The sequence below is a fragment of the Leptonychotes weddellii genome, chromosome 4, assembly GCF_054177405.1.
Source record: "Leptonychotes weddellii isolate Sample4059 chromosome 4, ASM5417740v2, whole genome shotgun sequence".
Classification (NCBI taxonomy): domain Eukaryota; kingdom Metazoa; phylum Chordata; class Mammalia; order Carnivora; family Phocidae; genus Leptonychotes; species Leptonychotes weddellii.
In genome coordinates, this window is record NC_138372.1 from 153,518,799 (window position 1) to 153,540,569 (window position 21,771).

Consider the following 21,771-nt stretch of genomic DNA (forward strand, 5'->3'; position numbering starts at 1 on the left):
TCAGATTTATCTTTGGCCTAAGCCCTCAAACTGTCCTGGTGACAGGTTTATTAGCTAAGTTAAAATTAATCTGACCTTTGGTCTAAATGAATACAAATCAGGAAAATAAAGCTATAAAGGAACTTTATCAAGCATTCCAAAACCCATCAGACATTACTTGCAGTTTTCCAGTACTACCCGTGTCAGTTTTCTCCATTATGGGATTATAAATTGCTCTATTAGTATTCTTCACGTACGATTGAGGATCAAATCCATTTCACCCCAAAGTGCACATGGACATCAGCCAGGCAACATAGCAGCTATTACCAAGCCAATTTCATCAATGCAAATGACTAAGTTAGGTAACAGAGGATCTAGTGACTCCCTGTCTTGGTGGAATGTTGAAAATAGAGGGGAAATCACTTGAGAAATGACATTTAAGTGAATAAATAATTACTCTTCTAGGAAACTATTACTATTTAGTTCTCTGAAAAAGCCTTTAAATTTGTTAATGATTAGAACGTCAAATCCTAATTAAAGGAATGCAATTTTAAATATAAAAAAGGCAACACTTTTCTGTAAATAAAACCACATAGACTCGAGATATACTAAATATAGGGAATAACTTTCTTTTGTCCTTGTTTACACTGTATGCGTAATGAAAAAATAAATTGAAAGATATAGAAATATCCTATTACATTTAAGGGAAAAAGAGCAGTAGTTTCAAAATGCTTAGGATTAGGAGAAAAATGTTTCAAAGCATGTTTCTTAAAAGCTGGAATACAAATATATGCAATAATCTTTTTCTTATAACCATCAACTTTATGAAGCAACTTTAGTCCCAAAGAACAGACTGTTGTTCTTTTAAGAAATGGGTCTTCTGGAATTGTAAACTTTAACACCATTTTGTATTGAAGAGCGAGAATATTTAGTGAGTAATGCACCTATGGTTTGCTTCTCTCCACACAAATCTCTGTGGGAACAATAAAAAATAAAAAGAATAGCATGAGTATGTTAGGGAACATAATATTCACAGTGCTAGTTATTTATATCTCTCTTGCCTAAGTCCATCTTTCCAACAAGCATAAGGATGTATGTTTGTGGGAGAGACAGGGTAGGGAGTGGTTACTAAGCCTTAATTGAACTAGGTACTTTACATGTATTACCTCATTTAACCACAGAAAGAGTTAAAAGTAATGTATTATTTAACCCCACATTAGATATGGGGCTCAGGTAGTCAAGGATGGAACCAAACTTCGCTGCCAGGTCTGCATGACTTCTAAGTCCAATTTGTTTTTTTCCATTATATCACACAGGCTCCAAATTAGAAATACAAGCCATGTGATATAGGAAGGTCTAGATACGGAGACCCTGGATCCTAAGCTACTTGTGTGTGCTTATTTATGTTACCCACCCTTCCTGAATTTTAGCTTCGTCTTGTATACCCAAAGAGGAGAAGGACTATGACTGGAACAAAGGAGGTGAAGGAAGAATGAGAGGACATGAGCTGGAGAAGGGAGCAAGGGCAAAGTCATACAGGGCCTTAAAGAACATGGAAAGAAGTTGTGATTTAATTCTAAGTATAAAGGGAAGTCACTAGGAGGGTTTTCATTAATGGAAAAGCAGAATGTGATCTAAGTTTTAAATAATGGAGGCAATGAGTTGATGATTATGGAAGCTAAGTGGTGAGTACATGGCAGGTTCATTATGTTATACTGTCACTTTTGAATGTTTAAAATTTTCCAAAATAAAAAGTTTGAAAAGTGGGACAGGAGAAGAGGGGGAAAATATAAGTAGGGAGACCAATTCAGAGGCAGGTACTAGATGATCCATTAGGATTTGCTCATAGTTTGAACCAGGGAGCAAGAGAAGAAAAAGACAAGTATGATTCCCAGACTTTTTGCTTGAGTAACTGGATTAATGGTGGTGATGTTACTGAGAGGTGGAAGATGGGGTTAGGACAAGGTGGAACCACAGTTCCGTTGTGAGCATGTCAGGTTTGAAATTCCTCTTAGATATCCAAGTGGAAATGTTCAATAGGCAGCTAGATAAGAGAAACTGGAACTCAGGGGAAAGATCAAATATGAAGATAAAATTAGGAAGTCATTAAGTTTAAATCCAGGTCTAGATGAGGGCACCAAGGGAAAAAATATAAATGGAAAAGCAGATGGTCAAGAATAGTCCTGGAGCACACCAACATTTAAAGATTGGAAAGAACAGGGAGACATGAGAAAGAGACAGAAAAGGAGCTGCCTCGGGAGAGAAGGGACAAAAATGATGTGTTTCAAGTAGAAAGTGGTCCACAGTGTCCAACAGTTCTAAGAGGCCAAGTAAACAAGGACAGACAGTTGACCACTGAAATGTAGAAAGACAGATGCCAACAGGTTAAGGAAAGAATGGGAGACAAAGAAGCAGAAAGGAGTACACAAACTTTCAAAAGGAATTTCTTGTGAAGGAGAGCAGAGGGTATGGGGTCCAGTAGGTTGTTGTTTTTTGAAATGAGCACTGCTACTACAGTATACCATATATTGATGGGAATAATCCAGCAGGTAGGGAGACATCAATAACACAAGGGGGAAAATGATAACTAGAGGATGTATGTCTTTAATAAGGCCAGAGGGATGGATCTAGTGCAGGAGGAGGACTGGCCTTAGGAGCAGGGATGGTTCATGCATTATAGAGGAAGGACTGCAAAGGGAGTATGTATGGACATAATACAAAGAGACTGGCAGGTTTGGCGGTAGGAAAGAAGTTGTCCTTGTCTTTTCTCATCTGTTTCTATTTTCTCAAGAAACGAGGTCACAAGCTGAAGGTGAAGAGGAAAAAGAAGGTATTGATGACATGAAAAGCAAAAATATGAAAGTGAGCTCCAAGGGTAGAAAAGTTTCATTAGGAAACGGTGCTTTGCCAAGGACCCAGGTAAGTACCACTCAAGCTCTTAAGTAAGACTGGCAAGTTCCATTGTGTCTTTTTCTCCAGGAAATTTGTCATCTGCCCATGTGTAGGCACAGAGTAAGCAGAAAAGTTGAGTTTTATCTTTGTGGATTTTTTTTTGCCAGAGAGGTGTGACAAGGGGGAGAAAGGGCCATAGGAGCAAAGTATGCCCAGTAGAAGCTAGAGACCCTGAGCAGGAAATCCAACCTGGGTAAAGGGAGGAGAGGACACGAGAGCTAAGACACAGTGAAGAGGTGGCAGCATTAGCACATTTGAGGTCCTGTAAACAGTGACTAATGAGCTAGGTAGTTCTTCTGCAATCTGGCATCTACCAAAATGTTAAAGTGAGGCATCAGGAAAGAGAGGAGGTGTCCATCAGAGAGAGGGTTTGCTTTAGAGCCATAGTGGGGTATGCAGTCTGAGTGGGCCTCAAAGAGCTGCAGTTTTGCAGGGAGGAGGGCAGAGAAGTGGTTTTAGAGGCAGCATGAGAAAGACAGACAACACATTCCCCACCTCCAGGATCAGAAGTTGTGAAGAATGACAGAGAAAACAGCCACCACTTGAAAAAGTTTCAAAGGAAGCCATGTCCTCAGGGAACACTCAAAAAAAAAAAAAAAATGTCCTAATCATGTCCTAATCATAAATCTAAAACCCCTATGCTACAAAGAACTCTCAAAATCCACTTTAGTAAATTACTTACTGAATATATGGAGCAATGTCTTCTTCTGTCCACTTTTCCCTTAGAGAGAATAGACTGTTAAAACGTTCTTGATTATCCTCAGGCAAATCATCTACTTTTAGCAAAAATATGATTTCTGGTCTTGAGTGTCTATCCACCAAGGCTAACCCCTATTTAAAAATGAAATGAAAAAGGGCAGTTAAAATAACGGTCTAGTGTCTAAATACGACTCATTCTTTTACCTTTAGGTTTGGCTGAGCCCAAGCCGCTAAAAATGTCAGCTATGTGAAACTTACACAAACTACCCAGAAACCCTCAATAGCCTTTTTCATAAAAAGAGCTCCGTTAAACAGTGAATTCTCCTTTTCCCTTCTACAATCTGGCTTCTGCTGCTCAATTTATCAGGTTAGCTCTAGTTCAAAGTCACCAATGACCTGTCATTGCCAAATCTAGTGGGCCCTTTCCTTGGATTTGCTAGCCCTGTTTTCTTCATTAATGTTGCTTCCTCCCTCTTTGAATCTCCATCGCTGACATCACCGTCTCATTATTTTCCTCCGAACTCAATGTTGTAGTTCCTGGGGGTTCCTACCCTGATCCCCCGACTTGTCTCACTGTCACTGTCCTGAGTGGCTCAACTCACCTCGACTAAACCTAGGACTGCAAACACTACTTACTTGCTAATGACAGTAACATAGGCATTTTCACCTCAAATTGCTCTTCCGAGAACGAGCACAAGAACTCTATATCCAAACCTATCTATGAACCCATTGTGTTTGTTACCCAAAACTGCTCTTATCCCATTATCCTAGGAAACCATGAAACCTGGGCATTATCCTCGATTCCATTATTCAAACCCTGTACCTACATGGTCACTTAATCCTATAGATTTTAAGGCCTCAACATTTCCCTTATCCATTCTCCATCACCTATTTCTTTGGCCAGTACTTTCTTAGCTAGGAGTACGTAACTATAGAGAGCCTGGAGATTTCTCCTTTTTCATAATCTAGCCAACCTTCCATCCAACCATCCTCAATGTCATAGTGTTCTTTCTAAAAGGCAAAATTCATCAGGTAGCTCTTCTGATGTCACTAAAAGGCCCCAGAGAGCTTTCTAAATAGGAATGAAATTCCTTAGCACAGACCATAGTGTCCCTCACTGACTCACCAGCACCTTTTACTCTAGTCCTGCATCCCTACTAATAGTGCCCCAATTTGTATCCCTCCATGCCTTGGAACATGCTCTCCTGGGTCCTCATCTCTGCCCTTCCATCTAGAGTTCATAGTTCATCCTTTCAAACTCAGCAGCTCAAATAGCCATGCCTTCAGAAAATCATCCCCGATCGACCAGTCAGATGGATAAGTCCCTTTTCTTTGCTCCCATAACATCTTATACATGCCCTTCCCATGACACAGATCACTCTACATTATAAGAAAGGATTTATACATGTAATGTGCACACCCCCATCTCCAGAGCCCAGGCTGAGGACCCTGACAGCACGTGGTTTTCTTCTCAGCATCTAGCATGGTGCCTAGACATAAAAGGAACTCTAAATATTGAGCAAATCCTTTCACGCTGTAACACATACTTACTGAGCATACCCTGAGCATACGCCAGGCAAAATGCTGTACATTGGCAAGCAACAGTGAACAAAATTCTATCACAGTGGAGAGTGGGAAACACCCATAATTAAACATTTTCCCAGAGCTAAGCGGTGAGTGCCAGGAAGGAAAAATACAGGGTGCTCTGACCAAGTAAAACAGGAGGCATTTTTTTTTTTAGAAAAAAGAAAAGCATCCTTGAGGAAGTGACTCAAAGATGTAGGAGGTGGCAAGGCGAAATTACAAAGAAGGTCATTCTAGAACAAAAAGCCTTGTGGGCAGGTCCTAAGGTAGGAGAGAGCTTGATGATCTTGAAAACCTGAAAGACGGCTGGTATGCAGTGAGCAGGAGAGAAGGAGGAAGAGATGGAGCTACAAGGGAGATGATGAAGTGTTTTGTAGGCCAAGATACAAATTCTGGATTTTTTTTTTAAGATTTTATTTATTTATTTGAGAGAGAGAGAGCATGCACACGAGTGCACAAGCAGAGGGGAGGGGGGAAGGGAGGAGGGAGAGGGAGAAGCAGACTCCCCACTGAGCAGGGAGCCGGATGCAGGACTCGATCCCAGGACTCTGGGATCATGACCTGAGCCAAAGGTAGACGCTTAACTGACCGAGCCACCCAGGCGTCCTCCTGGATTTTCTATCTTAAATGCTACGGGCAACCGTTAAATCATTAAGGATGACGTTCATCTAATCTGACTGGCATTTTTCAAAGGTCATTCTAGCAGCACTGCAGAGAATGGATCGGAGGTGGGCAAAATTAAAAGTACAGAGGGCCCGCTGAGGGACTCCATTGCTCTTTATAGCCAGACAAACATGACAGTGGACTACAACAGTGCTCGTGGAAACAGAAATGCAGCAGGTGGGAAGCAGGATTAACTGCACACAGGCCTGAGGGATCTCACTGAGGCGACAGAAACGTTCTAAAACTAGTGTCGGACTGAATGTATAGTCTGCTCCTAATGGAGATGGTGGCTAGGAAAATAAAGTGTCTCCAAGCTCAGTGGCAATACAGATTTCATGTCACCCAGTAACTAACGAGACCCCATTGAGTTATGGTAGCAATCACCACTGCTAACCTTACCTTAAGCTGATCAAGACTAGTTATCATTCCTTCGGGAACACTCTGTTGCCACACTTCTTGAAACTCAGCGAGGTTAAATTTCACTGCATTCTGAAGGAGCATCTGTGCTGTTGCTCTGCATATTTTATCAGCACTCAGTGCAAAATAAACTTCACCTAAGGAAGAGGAAGTTTCATATTGTCTTCTGACTTCAATACACTACTACTGTATCCTTTTCCCTAGCGCAATTTCTCAGAAAAAATTACACACAACTCACCTCCTGCAAACTCAGGCACACATTTCAGAAAGGCATACCAATCTTAACACAAACAAGTTAAAATATTTTCCAAATCTTACCTTCCTCTACATATTTCTTTCCATAACATTTAAGACAGTGTGCAATCATTTCCCTGAAAAATTTAAAACACTCCTTTGAAAAGTTATCAATACATTTTTATGCATTATATCTTAAACACCATTGCTAACTAAAAACTTAAGATATAAATTTGAGATTTGAAATACTAAGTGATTTTGGTTGCCAAGTAAAATTTTACAGGAGGAACTAACTAAAATATACTGGAAGGCTACTACGTGCCAGGCCCACGCTAAACATTTTTTCATGAATTACGTAAGCATACGTTATCACAAGATAAATAAATAATGATGCGTGAGTTATTTTTTTAAAGATTTTATTTATTTGACAGAGAGAGAGAAAGCGAGAGCAGGAACACAAGCAGGGGGAGTGGGAGAGGGAGAAGCAGGCTTCCCGCCGAGCAAGGAGCCTGATGTGGGACTCGATCCCAGCACCCTGGGATCATGACCCGAGCCAAAGGTAGACGCTTAACGACTGAGCCACCCAGGCACCATTCTTTATATTTTTTAAGGTAGGAAAAAAAAGATGATGCACATTTATTCAGTCCAGTGACCAAAACTCCTAAGTCCTTCCTGGTTCTTTTATTTTTTAAATTTCTGTAAGACATCAAAATATAGTCTACTCCCTATGTTTAGTTGCACCCTGGGAAATAATTTTCTTTCCTTTAAGGAAGTTTGGAAAGACAGTAATTAAAATACTTACTCTGGCTCCAGTGGTCCAAGTTCCTGAAGGCAAGTATTCAAAGGAACTTTATCAAAAGACCAAGATTCAGAATCCACAAGCTGAGTTACGTGATTTAGAAGTTTCATCTCATAATCAAATTCAAGAATCCTCCAATAACCTACAAATTCCCAAAGTACATTGTAAGCAAATTAATTGGCTAATAGATTGATAAAGAAGCAGTGTGCTCTTGCCCAGTACAAAAAAGAGACACTAGAAGTCTTAGCTTCCTTTATAAGCAAGGCTTCTTTTTACGCTTTTCTCCTAATCATTACGAATTGTGTCTGGAGAGAAACCCTAGTGGTTTTTAAAAAGTACCTTACATATGACTCATTTTTTTCAAGTGCTTTAATAATGATTTCAGAATAATCTTGTCAATCTAAATGGAAATGCAGAAACCTGTAGCTGGTTCAGTGATTTCAAGAGAACATTGTACAAATGAGGTGAAGGTCGTAGGTTGGATATCCCACATGGTGATCTCCACTCTGGGGCACTGGCATGGTTATAACTCTCATCTAGTTGTCTTGCAGAGGTGTTCTTGGGCTCATAAAGAAGCCTAGGTCACTCAAGAGTCAACAGACTCAGAGGTATGATATGAACCGGTAGCAAGATAAAGGCTGGACATCAAGATACCTTTCCCTATTCTTGTGAAAGATCACAAAATGCCAACTGATCATTGAAGGCACCACCACCACCCCTGGAGAAACAAATCAAGTACAAATCCACCATTTCCAAGGGAGAATGTTACTATTGTTATTCTGAAAAAATAAAGGCAACATTAGAAAAGGGAGTGTGTGATGTCAATCCGAGAAAATGCCAGGAATAATCTATGCACCCCTCGACACATACCAAAATTTTATACATCCCCAGGCAAGAAGTGAAAAATGCAGAGGGTTGCTTTAAAATCCACTGGTTTCTAACCTCAACATTCATGGTACCCATATACTGTAGCAATTAACAGGAGGCATCCATAATTTAAAACTTTATTTCCAATGTTTAGGATCAAATGTGCCTCAAGAAAAAGCCCTATAAGGAGTGGTTGGAGTCACCGGTCACAGTTAGACCTCTTCATGTAAACATCACATGTAGTCTCTACCCCACATCCAAAAACATAAATATCATCAGCTTTAAGCCCAAAAGAAGATTAAATAGATAATATGCAATGGGATGAAGAGGTCCATAAATTTCTTTCTCACATGATGCTGGTGGAAACAAAAAATTCCATCATTAATAATTATGATAAGTAATGCTACCTTCAATCTCACAGGCATTTAGAACTTGTAACTGGACCATTATTTCTTCCTCGCTTGCCTGAATTTGATCAAGCAAATCTTCAGTTGTATACTGAAACAAGGAAAAAAGAAAAAAAAAACCATTCTAAGTCCTCTGAAGAATTTTTTTTTAGACTTATTGAATTTGAGAGAATAGATACATAGAACAGATTAAGGCAATATTTACACTATAGTTCAAGTTCTTCTGATAACGTGTAATGATTACTACATGAAATCTAAGAAGAAAATATAGGGGTAAATCCTTGTGATGTCGAATTTAGCCATAGTTCCGTAGATAGTATGCCAAAAACACAAGCAGCAAAAGAAAACAGATAAATTGGATTTTATCAAAATGAAAAACTTTTGTACTTCATCAAAACATCAATGCAAAAGGACAAATATTGTATAATTCCACTTGTATGGGATATTTAGAATAGTCAAATTCACAGAGATGAAAAGTAGAATGAATAGTGATTGTCAGAGGATGGGAGCAGGGGAGACTGGGGAGTTGGTGTTTAATGGGTATATAGTTTCGTCTTGGGGAAGATGAAAGGTTTCTATGGATGCATGGTGGTCATGGTTGCATAATAGTGTGAATGTACTTAATGCCACAGAACTATACACACAAAAATGGTTAAAATGGTGAATTTTATGTTATGTATGTTTATCACAATTTTTTTTTTTAATCAAGAAAGTAAAAACACAACCCACAAAATGGGAGAAAATAGAAGCATATTATATATCTGGTAAGGAACTTGTATTTAGACTATATAAAGAATGCTCCTACAACTCAGTAATACAGTGACAAATAACCGAATAATTGGACAAAGGAGTTCCTGGATCGACAATTTTCAATGAAATATAAATAGTCAAGAAGCACATAAAAAGATGCTCAACATCATCAGTCATTAGGGAAATGCACATGAAAACCACGATGATACTTCAAATCCACTGGTATTGATATAAAAAAAGATAATAACAAGTGTTGTCAGGGAGGTGGAGATATTGGAGTCCTCATACAATGGGAATGTAAAATGGTGCAGCCACTTTGGAAACAGTCTGGCAGTTCCTCAAAAAGTTATAAAGAGTTACCCTATAACCCATCAATTCCACTCTTATTATGTACATACCCAAAAGAAATTAAAACACAGGTCCACTAGAAACTTGTACATGAATGTTCACAGGAATGTCCTTCATAATAATCAAAATATGGAAAATTACCCATGTCTCTCAACTGATGAATGAATAAAATATGATATACCCATAAAATGGAGTATTTTTAGCAATAAAGAGAAATAAACTACTGATATATGCTACAACATGAATGAACCTTAAAAAACATCACAAGTCAAAAAAGCCAGTGAGAAAAGGTCACATATCATATGATTCTCTTCATATGAAATGCCCAGAAAGGGCAAATCAGGAGCAAATCAAGAGATTGAAAGTAGATTAGTGGTTGCCTAGGGCTGAGTAGGAGAGGGAAGCAGGGAAAGGTAAGATTAGAAGGTAACAGTTAAAATTAGAAGGTACAGGGTTTCCTTGGGGTGATGAAAATATTCTGAACATCATCGTGGTGACTGACCACACAACTCTGTGAATGTCCTAAAACCACTGAATTAAAGTCACTTTAAAATGAGTGAACTGTCTGGTATACAAACTTGTATCTCAATAAAGTGGTTACCAAAAAGAGAAAAAGAAAAAGAAAGAAGAAAATCAATCAGTCAAAGGAGAAAAAGAGAACATAAATATGGTCTTCAGAATGCCCGTGCAGGTCTATAATTTCAAACTACATTAAAAACTGGAGAATTTTTTTTACTTGGCTTGTAAATAGTTTCCCATACTTTCAGGAAGCAGTTAATTTTCACATAATAAGAATACTTTCCATTTCCATAAAATCTTTTTTGAAGAGCCTCTAATTATAATTTTTAATTAAATAAAAATTAATTTATCTTCTAAAAAACATATTCCATAGTTAGGAACCTGTGAACCTTTCAGCTATGTAAATGACACCAGGATATCTAGGATTTGCTTTAAAGTACTCCTGAAAAAGAAGGAAAAAAAAAAAAAAGTGGGAAGCAGCAGGGGGACAGAAGCAGCAAGATTGAGAAAATATTGATAAATGTTCAACTGGGTGATGCATATATGGGGGTCTTTCTGCTTTGGGGTATATTTGAAATTTTCATAATATAAATATAAACACTGAAAGTAAGAATGTCGCCATCAGTGCCTCTAATTATAGTTCTATTTTTTAAGTTTCAAATGAAAATAAGTCTTACTTTTGAATGATTTGAATCCTTTTCTTTTTGACTGTCGGGTCCTTCATAGGTATTTTCCATCAAAAGTTTCTTTAGCTTCTTTAATTTAGGTCTGCATCTTCTTAATTCCCAATAATTATTAGAAAAACCAAAGATCTAGAAAATATAAAGATATAACCTTTTAGGGGCCATTCTAAAAGAAAATTTCATACAAAATTTCAACCAATTCATCTGCTCTCAAGAAGAAGAGAGAGCCAGGTAATCTGCTTTCTACTGAGAAGGCCCCCTCCAGGCATCTCAAGCAAATGGATGGGTATCTTCAGGAAGATCTTTTCAAACCCCAGTTAAGAAGACACTGCCAACAGAGTGAGAACCAGTCATTGAGCTCAGTATCTCAAGTGTACTATGGAAACTAGGGTATGCCCAGAAAAAGAATGATCAGGATGGTGACCATTCTGCAAATCTGATGGAATACTTTTAGGATGGAAAACAAAAAATTAAGAAGACATTATCACAGTCTTCAAATAATGAAGGGATGTTAAAGGAGAGAGAGAGTATCCTTGTTCTACGTTGCTTATGGTTTCAAAATCTAGCAGAAAGTTAAGGAAGAAATATTTCTTTTCAGTGCAAGAACTTCCTACTATCTAGAGTTGCAGCTAATTCCTTATTGTGAAACAGTGAGAGGCTCGTCACTCAAAGCAATCCAGTTGACGGTGGCTACTTGGTGGGTGAGTATCTGTTACCCCTCCCTACCTCCCCAGAGGTACCTACCTTGTACCTACCTTGCCAATATCTAGCACTTGGTAGGTACCCAGTAAGTGGTTCACATAAATAAGGAAAAAAGGCTGAACTGGATTATATGCAGGGTGCCTTCCAACTCTAAAATGCAAGGTCAGGGGATGCTTCTACTTTCAAACTAGTACAAGGCTTAAGTGATTAGACAAGGCCTAGCCAAACCTGATGGTAATGTTGTTGAACCCGAGGATTCCAAAAGAGGAGCTTAAGACCAAACCAAAAAGATCAATTTCATCCACGGTTCACAAACTGACAGGCTGCTGGCTATATCCAAACCACAGATGCTGGTGTGTTGCTTTGTGTTGTGTGGAAGGGATAGGAATATAGTATAGAGTTGAAACTAGCTGCTGACATGGAAATATTAGAGGAGATTTTGTCCCAAGATCTAAATGTCAAGGTTTACCTGAAAACAAGAAGTCAGAAGATCTGGCAGCTCTGGGCCTGCTTTCCCACAAGGCCAAGCTGTGGCCGCCCACCTACGTGGGACTTGTGTTCTTCGATTTGCCACAGACCCCACCATTCTCTATTATTGCAGAGACTGGTAACCACTACCATTTTATCAGCAGCAGCCTGCTTGGCCCACGTGCATTCCTCACCTAGCCCTTCTAGGCATCTGAAGTGCAACCACAGATTAAACATTTAGTTGGTAGATCTTTGGGGCGCTCCAGTCAGTTAAGTGTCTGCCTTTGGCTCAGGTCATGATCCCAGGGTCCTGGGATCTAGCCCTGCAATGGGCACCCTGCTTAGTGGGAAGTCTGCTTCTCCCCCTCCTTTTGTCCCTCCCCCGACTCCACTTGTGCTTTCTCTCTCAAATAAATAAAATCTTTTTTTTTTTTTTTTTTTTTTGTTAAAGATTTTATTTATTTATTTGAGAGAGAGAATGAGAGAGAGCAAGCACATGAGAGGGGGGAGGGTCAGAGGGAGAAGCAGACTCCCTGCCGAGCAGGGAGCCCGATGCGGGACTCGATCCCGGGACTCCAGGATCATGACCTGAGCCGAAGGCAGTCGCTTAACCGACTGAGCCACCCAGGCGCCCCTCAAATAAATAAAATCTTAAAAAAAACCTTAGTTGGTAGATCTGTTACACTTTACCCAGTCTCAGTGCACAGAATTTCCATAACGAGAGCTCAGAAGTACTCCCATATTGTTATACCCCTGCAAAAACACCTACAAAACAGGTACGTGATGAAAAAGTAACATCTTTTACAAAAGGCTGAACTGCCCGTATTTCTAGTTAATTACAATTGAACCAAAATAGAAAATTTACTGGAAGTTATTCTGTTCTAACAACATCATGGGTCACTGACATTTCCCAGTATTTTCCCTTATTTCTATGCCAATTCTAAGGCAGTAGTTGGCCTAAAGTCATTCTGAGAGAATTAAAAGCCGTGTTTTGATCATGATGTGTGTAATAATCTAGCTAGGATGGAGACTTCTATTTGGTATCTATAAGCAGTAGTCTCCATAATAATTAAGAATTTATTATGCATGGCTAGAGGCAGTAATGAGCTAAACCGAGAAACACACCTGCCTCAAAAATTCAAATTTCTTCATTTCTCCACCTCATAACCATTACTTAAGGTATTAGTTGTGGTTTGAGGAAGTCTCCTTTCAAAACATATCTACAGTAAGACTTACTAAAAATAGGTAAAACTTTTAGAATATATCACCTAATAACAAACTTTCCATGTTGCAGAAAATGGTCATCTTGTCTAGGACTTAAAAATCAAATAGGGAAAATAAGCCAACTTCACAAGACTCCAAACAATGCTGAAAAATTTTAAATTTCATTAGAGAACTTTTCAGATCCCGTGATTATACATTTCACAACTAAAGATTTTTTGAAAGATTTATTTTATTTATTATTTTAGAGAGGGGGGAGGGGCAGAAGGGAGAGGGAGCGAATCTCAAGCAGACTCCCCCGCTGAGCACAGAGCCAAACTCAAAGCCCATCTCAGGACCCTGAGATCATGACCTGAGCCAAAAGCCAAGAGTCAGATGCTTAAGTGACTGAGCCACCCAGGTGCCCCCATACCTAAAGATTTTATTTTTTTAATGTTAAATTTATTTTTTTAATTATGTTATGTTAATCACCATACATTACATCATTATTAAAGGCAATATTAGCACATGGGTTGTGATTCTTATATAAATTAGAAGGCAGAGAACAGTACCTCAGTGTGAATAATGTTACAATGTGTTTCCTCCATCTTCAGCTGGTCGGGAGTTTTACAACCAGGAATAAAAAGCAACATATTGGAAGTGTCTGCTGTTCTCAAGTCATACGTTTTGTCTTTATTGCACAGCACAGCCTGCTCATCTTTATCACCCCGAATCACAAGACTGCAGGAAAATGGGAAAAGAAAATACATGGTTTAGAGACACCAACGGACATCTTCATTATAAACAGTTCCAAAATCCTCTAGGCTTGTAGAATTTAAAATTAAGTCTTGAGGCTGTCTGGCCCCTATTTTCATCACCCTCGAGCACATGTTGGGCTCACAAAGCAAGGGGGGGGCCTGTTGAGAGACAGAGGGGCACCAGGTGGTCTCACTAAGGAACAGTAATTCAACATGAGTAAGAAAGATCCAAAGAGCCCAAGAGGCCAACTATCACCACGTGGCATCTTCATGCAAACTGCTTGGAAGAGCACAAGACAAACCATCCAGTAACTTCGGTCAAGATGTCAATTTCCTAAATCATGTTAAAGCAATACTTCTCAAACCTATGCATAGGTACCTCAGGGAATCTTGTTAAAAAACTGAATCCCAATCTGCAGGTCTGGGATGGGACCCAGGATTCTGCATTTCTAACAGGCTCCCAGAGGATCATCACGCTGTTGGTCCTGGTGCCCAACTAAGAGTGGGTCTTTTTTTTTTTTTAAAGATTTATTTATTTATTTATTTGACAGAGAGAGACAGCGAGAGAGGGAACACAAGCAGGGGGCGTGGGAGAGGGAGAAGCAGGCTCCCCATGGAGCAGAGAGCCCGATGCGGGGCTCCATCCCAGGACCCCGAGATCATGACCTGAGCCGAAGGCAGACGCTTAACGACTGAGCCACCCAGGCGCCCCAAGAGTGGGTCTTCTTGTTTTGTTCTGAATATCCCCTAGCAATCAAAGAAGCACATCCTAGCCTACGCATCAGCTCTGTTGCAAAGAAATTGGGACTTTATAAAGAGAACTGCAATGCTAAATGAAAATACATGAAAAATATGTTTTCACAAACTGCAGTAAATAAGTTCTGACAACGGCTCACCGGTGGAAAAGAGCAAGAAGAGGAGAAGAGGGGAAGGACAGACAAAAGGAAGAAGACTAAAGACAAAGGTGATGGGATTGACAACAAGGGCATAGACCCTAGCAGTTTTGTCTGTATAACGTTTAACTCTCCCGTACACTATTCACTTCTTTTAAAGAAATAAAAATAAAACCTGAAATAGAAGAATGTGTAAATGCTTTTTAAAATTAAGACAATTTAAGTGAAAAGTGTTTGGTTTTTTTTTAGTTTCCTAGTGCTAATAACACTTAACAGTCCCAAGTACCCACTCTTCAACATTTATTTCCACATTGCACTATCCATGCTTCAATATTTTGTTTAAACCCGTCCCCTGGCAAAATGTTTTTTAAAACACACATTTCTAGGTCCTTCTGGATTGCCAGGTGGATGAATAGTAACTGGATAAAAACAAAGTCCGCACACCTGAAGTCCTTTCTTAAACTCCGCGCTTCCCCCCAACTCAGCTGGAATGAAAACCAATGAATGAGGCTCCCCTTGGACTTCCTTAAAGATCCTTTGTGGCTAGCATCTGCAGGGGGCCAGTTAATTATAACAGTGTCAGACGAGTAAATATGAAAACTGAAAGCCTGAAGAGTTCAATTTAAAGAAATCTACAAGAGAACAAACTACCTAATAAAAGACAGGTGTTGGATGGAGGAAGGGCGGTGCAGAAGAGAAGCAAACCAGAGCCCCTAACTCCTATTTCCAGAAGCTGGGAGCGCACAAAGTTGAATGATTCTCTAGACTTCTGCCCTTATGTTTTTTAATCCAGGGTTTTGCAGCAAATGTGTAGCTGACCCAAAATTAGAAACAGCTTCAGATTTCCATTAAATGACCCCACGCCGAGTCTGTGTTTTGAGGGCCTCCCACAATGACCAACTCTGTAGAACGGCTTTCAACTTATTCCCTACAGTCCGACCTACTTACGGAATATAAGTAGAAGGCAAGGAGAAGTGTATAAATATTAGATAGTAGCACTGGATTTTAAGCTAGAATGGCGGAAGTGTTCAGTGCAGTTCCTGGCATCCTGGTTAAGGTCTCCAAAACGCCACTGAGGTTCTCTTTCCTGCTTTGTTTCCGCGGACGCAGGCCTCCCCGAGATCAGCTGGACCAGCCCTCTGTATGACCTCAGTCCCGCTAAGTGGGCGGACCAGCAGTGGCGTGGACTCCTCGGGAAAAAAGGCAGCGCGCCGGAGAGGCGGCCTCCGGGCAGCTGCGAGCCCTGCGTTCAAATCAAGGCGCGTTTCCGGCCCAGTCTCCCCGCGGGGCAATCACCTGTGCCCGGCCTCCAGCTGCTGGCACAGCGCGGGCTCCAGCTCCAGCAGGCAGAAGTCGCCGGCAGCGGCGCCGGCCCCGGGGCCGAAGCCCAGGCAGTGCACCACCGGCAGCAGCTCGGCCGCATTCAGCTTGGCGATCTGGAGCGTCGCGTCCACCTCCGCGCGGGTCCGCCTCATCGCTACGCCCGGAGGGGGGCCCCGCAGGGCTAATGAGAGAGAACGGAGCTCGACGAGCAACCCGGACCCTGCGAAAAGTACAAGGAGAAAGGGAAGACACTGTCAAAAGCGCGCCAAGGCGGCGGGGGGCGTGTTTCCGGGGCGGGGCGTCCGCGGGCGCGTCGAAAGGTCCTCCCCGCGCTGGTTCCGCGGCGGCGGCGGCGGCCGCTCACCCCACGCACGGCCCCGGCTGCGGGAGGAAAGCCACGCTTCCGCGGGACGATCTCGGCCGGACCTCGTGGGAGCCGCGCTGCCACCCCGCCGGGCGCCAGCGGAACCCTCGCCCACCCCTTCCGCTGCCCCACCTCCGGTTTCCCGCTGGCGTCCCCCTTTCGTCTCCATCAAAATGGTCTCATTCTCCGCCAGGGGCGGGCCTTATGCTAAGTACTCGGCTTGCATCGAGTTATAAATCCTTCACCACAACCCTTTCAGGTGGTCCCCGTTCCTCCCATTTTGCAAATGAGGCAAGCTCCTGGCCCTGGGTGGCACAGCAGGAGGTAGTAAAGTCTGATTCCAGCCCTATTGTGGCTCTAAAAACGAGCAACCGGGTTTTATGCAAACACTGGATTGGGAGTGAGGCCCTGGGGGAATTGGACAGGGAATCTCACTTCTTTGGGTCTGGGGACCATCGTATCTAGGAGACAATGGCTTGGACTAGATCCATCCATTCATTGAGTAACCAGTCTGAGCTGGGTGTCAGGAGAGGGGCCGAGTCCCCTGTCCAGAGGAAAGCAACCTTTCTGGGGGCTGGGAAGGGCCTGCAGTCTCCTGGGAAAACACACAGACTCGCCACTGCAGGATGTGTAAGCTGTTCACTCAGCTTTCTCTGTGGTGTCTTCCAGACCAAATTTTACAATGAATACAACGTTTTAAGAGAACAGCTCATCCATATAAGCACACGCATTAATAGCTTGTAAGAACATAATGTAAACTCTCCCAGGGATCCTGCAGCCTCCGTTTAGGACATTTGCTGCCCCTGACAGCTGAGGCAGCCTGGGAGGAATGTTCCACTAGTAATGTAAATCAGGCCTTGGTTAAAGTAAAAGAAGGAGGTGGGTGGGTGGGAAGGTGAGTGAGGGGTTGAATTCAAGGGAAATGAGCAGGCATTTTCTTTCAACTTCTGGGTGAAATTATATGCAACTACAGAGTAGGGCATCCCAGGGCCATGGGTGGTGCTTTAGTTGGTGGTAGAAAGGTTGGTTCCTTTTTTTTAAGATTTTATTTATTTATATGAGAGAGAGACACACAGCGAGAGAGGGAACAAAAGCAGGGGGAGAGGGAGAAGCAGGCCTCCCGCCGAGCAGGGAGCCCGATGCAGGCGGGGCTCCATTCCGGGACCCCGGCACCATGACCAGAGCCGAAAGGAAGACGCTCAACGACTGAGCCACCCAGGCGCCCCTAAAGGTTGGTTCCTATGATCTACTTCTTCATTAACCTTTTTTAATACACCTGAATGCAAGGACTATGATGGAGAAAAATGTTGACTATGTAAGGCGGTTGCATGATAAGAAACTTATGAATTGGAAGAGAATCATCTATGGCAGGTGCACTATTAACTGGAAGCAGCTTAGTGTATGAAGAATGCTGGCATTTACGTCAGGCGCCTGGCTTGGAATCTGAACTCTGCTCTCACTAGTTTTGTGACTTCGTTTCTCTCATTCCAACTTCCTTATCTGTAAAAAGAAGATAATAATACCTACATTCTAAAATGCATGGAAAGCAACGGATATTTTTTAAATGGCAGCTTTTTGTTATTGGTATTTATTAGTTATTATTATTATTTGTTTTTAAGTAATACTAATAATATCCAATTCTGCTATTCTGGCAGGGAGCTGGACCTTGGTTCCTCTCTTAAAATGGAATGATAGTCTATATTAATTCATTTTTTAAAGCATGTTAATAGATACATTTCTCTAAAGTAAAAAAAAAATTCTACACATTTTTCTTAATTTTGAGGCTTGTTTAATCATTCACCTGATTACAAGGAAAAAAAAAAACTTTGGTAAACGAACAGTTACAGAAAAACTTCAAAAGAGCCAACCACGTAAAATTGATAGTTTCCGTGGACACTGGAAACTTGATTATAGTGTTCATGTATTTTGTTTCATAGTGTGAAATGGGAATTTTATTTAGTAAATCATAGTTCATAAATAAAAATTACGTATTAATACCTTTTTTTGTTTCCTCTCTTCTTTGTTTTCATTTTTTTTTTATTTTCTTTTACTTTATTTTATTTACTTTTTTAAAGATTTTATTTAGGGACACCCTGGGAGGCTCAGTAAGTTAAGCGTCTGCCTTCCGCTCAGGTCATGATTCCAGGGCCCTGGGATTGAGTCCCTCATCCAGGCTCGTTGCTCAGCCGGGAGCCTGCTTCTCCCTCTGCCCCTCCCTCTGCTCATGCTCTCTCTCTCTTTCTCTCTGACAAATAAATAAAATCTTTAAAAAAAAAAGATTTTGTTTCTTCATTTGAGAGAGAGAGAGTGCACAAGTCAGGGGCAGAGACGGGGAGAAGGAGACCCCCCCCTGAGCAAGGAGCCTGATGCGGGACTCGATCCCAGGACCTTGAGATCATGACCTGAGCCAAAGGCAGACACTTAACCGACTGAGCCACCCAGGTGCCCCTCATTATATTTTTAATTTAATGAAGAGCCCGGTGGCTTCCAGGCATTCCAGAAACTTAAAATGTTTCATAACCATGACCTTGGTTTGGGCTCTCATTTCTATTACTGTGGCCTCGTAAGGCCTAGGTTTTCCTACTGTCCATCCCCCTTCCTACTGCCCAGATATCTCCACACCACAGTCTGAATTTTCTAAACATTAAGTTCTCTAATAGCATTACCCTCTGCTCACAGATCATCAACATCTCCCTCACCCTTGAAAAAAAAGCTCATACTCCTTCTGCTGGCTTCCAGGACTTTTCATGCTGGGTCCATCTTGCTTTTCCAGACTCTACACCCCCAAATGCTTTTCATGTACACTATAGTCTAACCTACAGATGCCCCTGTCCTCCCCTAGTTTCATGTTTGTGGGTGTTGTGCATGTATTTTTTTTTTAATTTCAGTCATAATTTAAAAATTAGTAGAGTTTCCACTAACAATGTGATTTTTCTTCTTTTTAAAAAATCAGGATATCTGGCAACATGGGACCCATTCCTGCATCGCAACAGTGAGCTAAAGCTTATGGTTTCTACAGAGTTCTCTCCAGGCCTGTGTTGGGCCCTCTCAGTCTGGAAATTCATATTCTTCCTTTCTGGGAAATGTTCTTACATGATTTTCTTGACAACATCCCCTCCCCGTGCTCCCACATTTTTTGTTCTATATCTCTGAAGCCTATTAGTTGGACTTTCTTATATAAATATATGTGAAGATATCAATAATAGATATTTGGCTTTAGAAAGATCTTTCAGGTAGCAGTTTGAAGGATAGTTTAGGAACCGAGGCTTGAACCGGCAAGGACAGACAGAAAATTTAAATAGACAAGGGCAGAACTAATTGGTAAGAACTTGAACTGAAGGACAAAGAGAAGGAGAAATAACAAATATTCAGAAAGTAGAATGGGGGGACCTTGTGGACACTGAGGACAGTGAGAAAGGGAGAGGAATCGAGAAAGACTCTCAGAAGTAGGACCTGGGCAATGGGGAAGGTGTTCCCTAAAAGAAGTGAAATGCACGGGGACATCATTGGATTATTTGGAGCAGGGGAGTCACTTGATCAGATTGAGATTTTTGAAAGATTACTTACTAAAACTAACAGGTGTCAATTTGATCTGAGAAATGGGATATTTACAGAGTTGCAAAGTACCTAAAAAATACTTAGTAATTACAAAAGAAAATATTCACTTCACAATGGTAAACTTGAGCATGTTGGAGGAGGTCATTGAGAAGACACGACCATCATTTGACCCTCCAGCTGGACTGGAGCCTCTTCACCCCTCCCTTGTCCTTGGTATGTAAGTTCGGCCCACCATTCCCACAGCAGGAGCTGTTCCAAGGACATAGCCTTGAGACAGTAAGGTGTTGAAACCATCTGGGTGGTATATGTAACAACCTAGTTAAGGCCTCTGTATAATAAACTTTTAAGATTCTGGTGTGCGGGTGCAGATATTTCTTTGTCTTGCTGCTGCCCAAGACAAACCTCGTAATAAAGTTCCCCTCCTTATTAAAAACTGCCACCTACCAACCTGGAGTGGTCTGCCTCTTTCTTTGGTCTCACCTTGCCCTCTATGGACGGGGGCCAGTGTGCAAACCAACAGAATATATTACCTCAATGAAGTGATCAAGGCGAACGTCACCAATATTGGGATGAACATCATGTGCCTTCTGATATGATATATTGAGCTAATCCTGCCAAAAATGCATAACCTGAATCTAAATGTAAGGAAAACCTCAGGCAACTCAAGTTGAGGGACATTCTATAAAAAAAAACAAAAACAAAAAACCCAAAAACCAAACCAAACCAAAACAAAAACCTGGCCTATACCCTTCAAAAATTGCAGGGTCGTGAAGGACAAGAAAAACTGAGGAACTCTCTGAGATTATAAGAAAGTAAAGAGACATGATAATTAAATACAATACAAAATCCTAGGTTAGATCCTAGACTAGGAAAAATTACTGCTATAAAATACGTTGTTGAGGTAAGTAATGAAACCTGAATATGGACTAGGGGTTAGAGAAGAGTTTTTTTTTTTTATCAACATTAAATCTCCTGCTTTAGATAACTGGGATGCGGTTATATAACAGAATGTCCATTTTCTTAGGAAATACACATGGAAATATTTAGGAGCAAATGAGCATGATGTCTGCATCTTATTCTCAAGAACTTCAAAAGAAGAATATACATTAGAGACATTGACAAAAAATGGTAGAAGAAGTGGGGCAAAATGTTAACCATCAATGAGTCTGAGTCAAGTGTATAAAGGCTTAAGGGAGCATCAAGCCTAGATACAAGAAGTGCGAGGTGGCTCTGGGGTATGTATTGGGGTGATTGATTATCGAAGCTGGTAGCTTCCTCATGTCCACCCATACTAAGCTAACAGCAGCTCCATGCATGGGCTGAAGCAGTGTGCAAAATGGTCACGGAAAGGCAGGGAAATGCCTGGTGGCAAATGAATTCCAGGAATGGGGAGCAACAATTCCCAGAAGACAAACCACCAGCAGAACTCCCTACTCAAGCTCAGTTATGGTCTTACGCCTTCCCCCAATTCTCTGGAGGTGGGTTGTGCAAAACAGATGGTGAATGAATGGTGAACACAGATTCTCAAACACAAAGCTGGAAGGAGACAACCAAGAATCAACATTTGTAAAAATAAAGTAAAAAAAGAGTCCCCATTCATGTAT

General features: G+C 41.2%; 1 protein-coding gene across 3 annotated transcripts; it reads right to left on the reverse strand.

Moving 5' to 3' along the window:
- Positions 1–16,671, reverse strand: DSCC1 (DNA replication and sister chromatid cohesion 1). Of its 3 annotated transcripts, none has more exons than XM_031041541.2 (9): positions 16,219–16,671; positions 13,844–14,012; positions 10,896–11,030; positions 8,602–8,692; positions 7,331–7,469; positions 6,613–6,665; positions 6,277–6,431; positions 3,614–3,652; positions 1–952 (listed from the first exon to the last, which is right to left on the reverse strand). In XM_031041541.2, the coding sequence occupies exons 1-9, from the start codon at positions 16,395–16,397 to the stop codon at positions 908–910; spliced, it is 1,005 nt and encodes a 334-aa protein (XP_030897401.1). In that variant the 5' UTR covers positions 16,398–16,671; the 3' UTR covers positions 1–907. The 3 variants fall into 3 exon arrangements, with proteins under 3 accessions (XP_030897401.1, XP_006745543.1, XP_030897402.1); XM_006745480.3 differs by having other exon boundaries at positions 3,614–3,762; positions 16,219–16,664; XM_031041542.2 differs by lacking the exon at positions 3,614–3,652 and having other exon boundaries at positions 16,219–16,670.
- Positions 16,672–21,771: the final 5,100 nt, after the last annotated feature.

Bases quoted from the DNA above. Each gene is read 5' to 3' on its own strand.
- DSCC1 (XM_006745480.3), bottom strand. From the start codon at position 16,397: ATGAGGCGGACCCGCGCGGAGGTGGACGCGACGCTCCAGATCGCCAAG. The intron at 8,693-10,895 runs GTAAGACTTATT...TCCTTGTTTCAG, and splicing joins AGGATTCAAATCATTCAAAA to TATACAACTGAAGATTTGCT. The intron at 7,470-8,601 runs GTAGCATTACTT...GGGAATTTGTAG, and splicing joins AAATGCCTGTGAGATTGAAG to GTTATTGGAGGATTCTTGAA.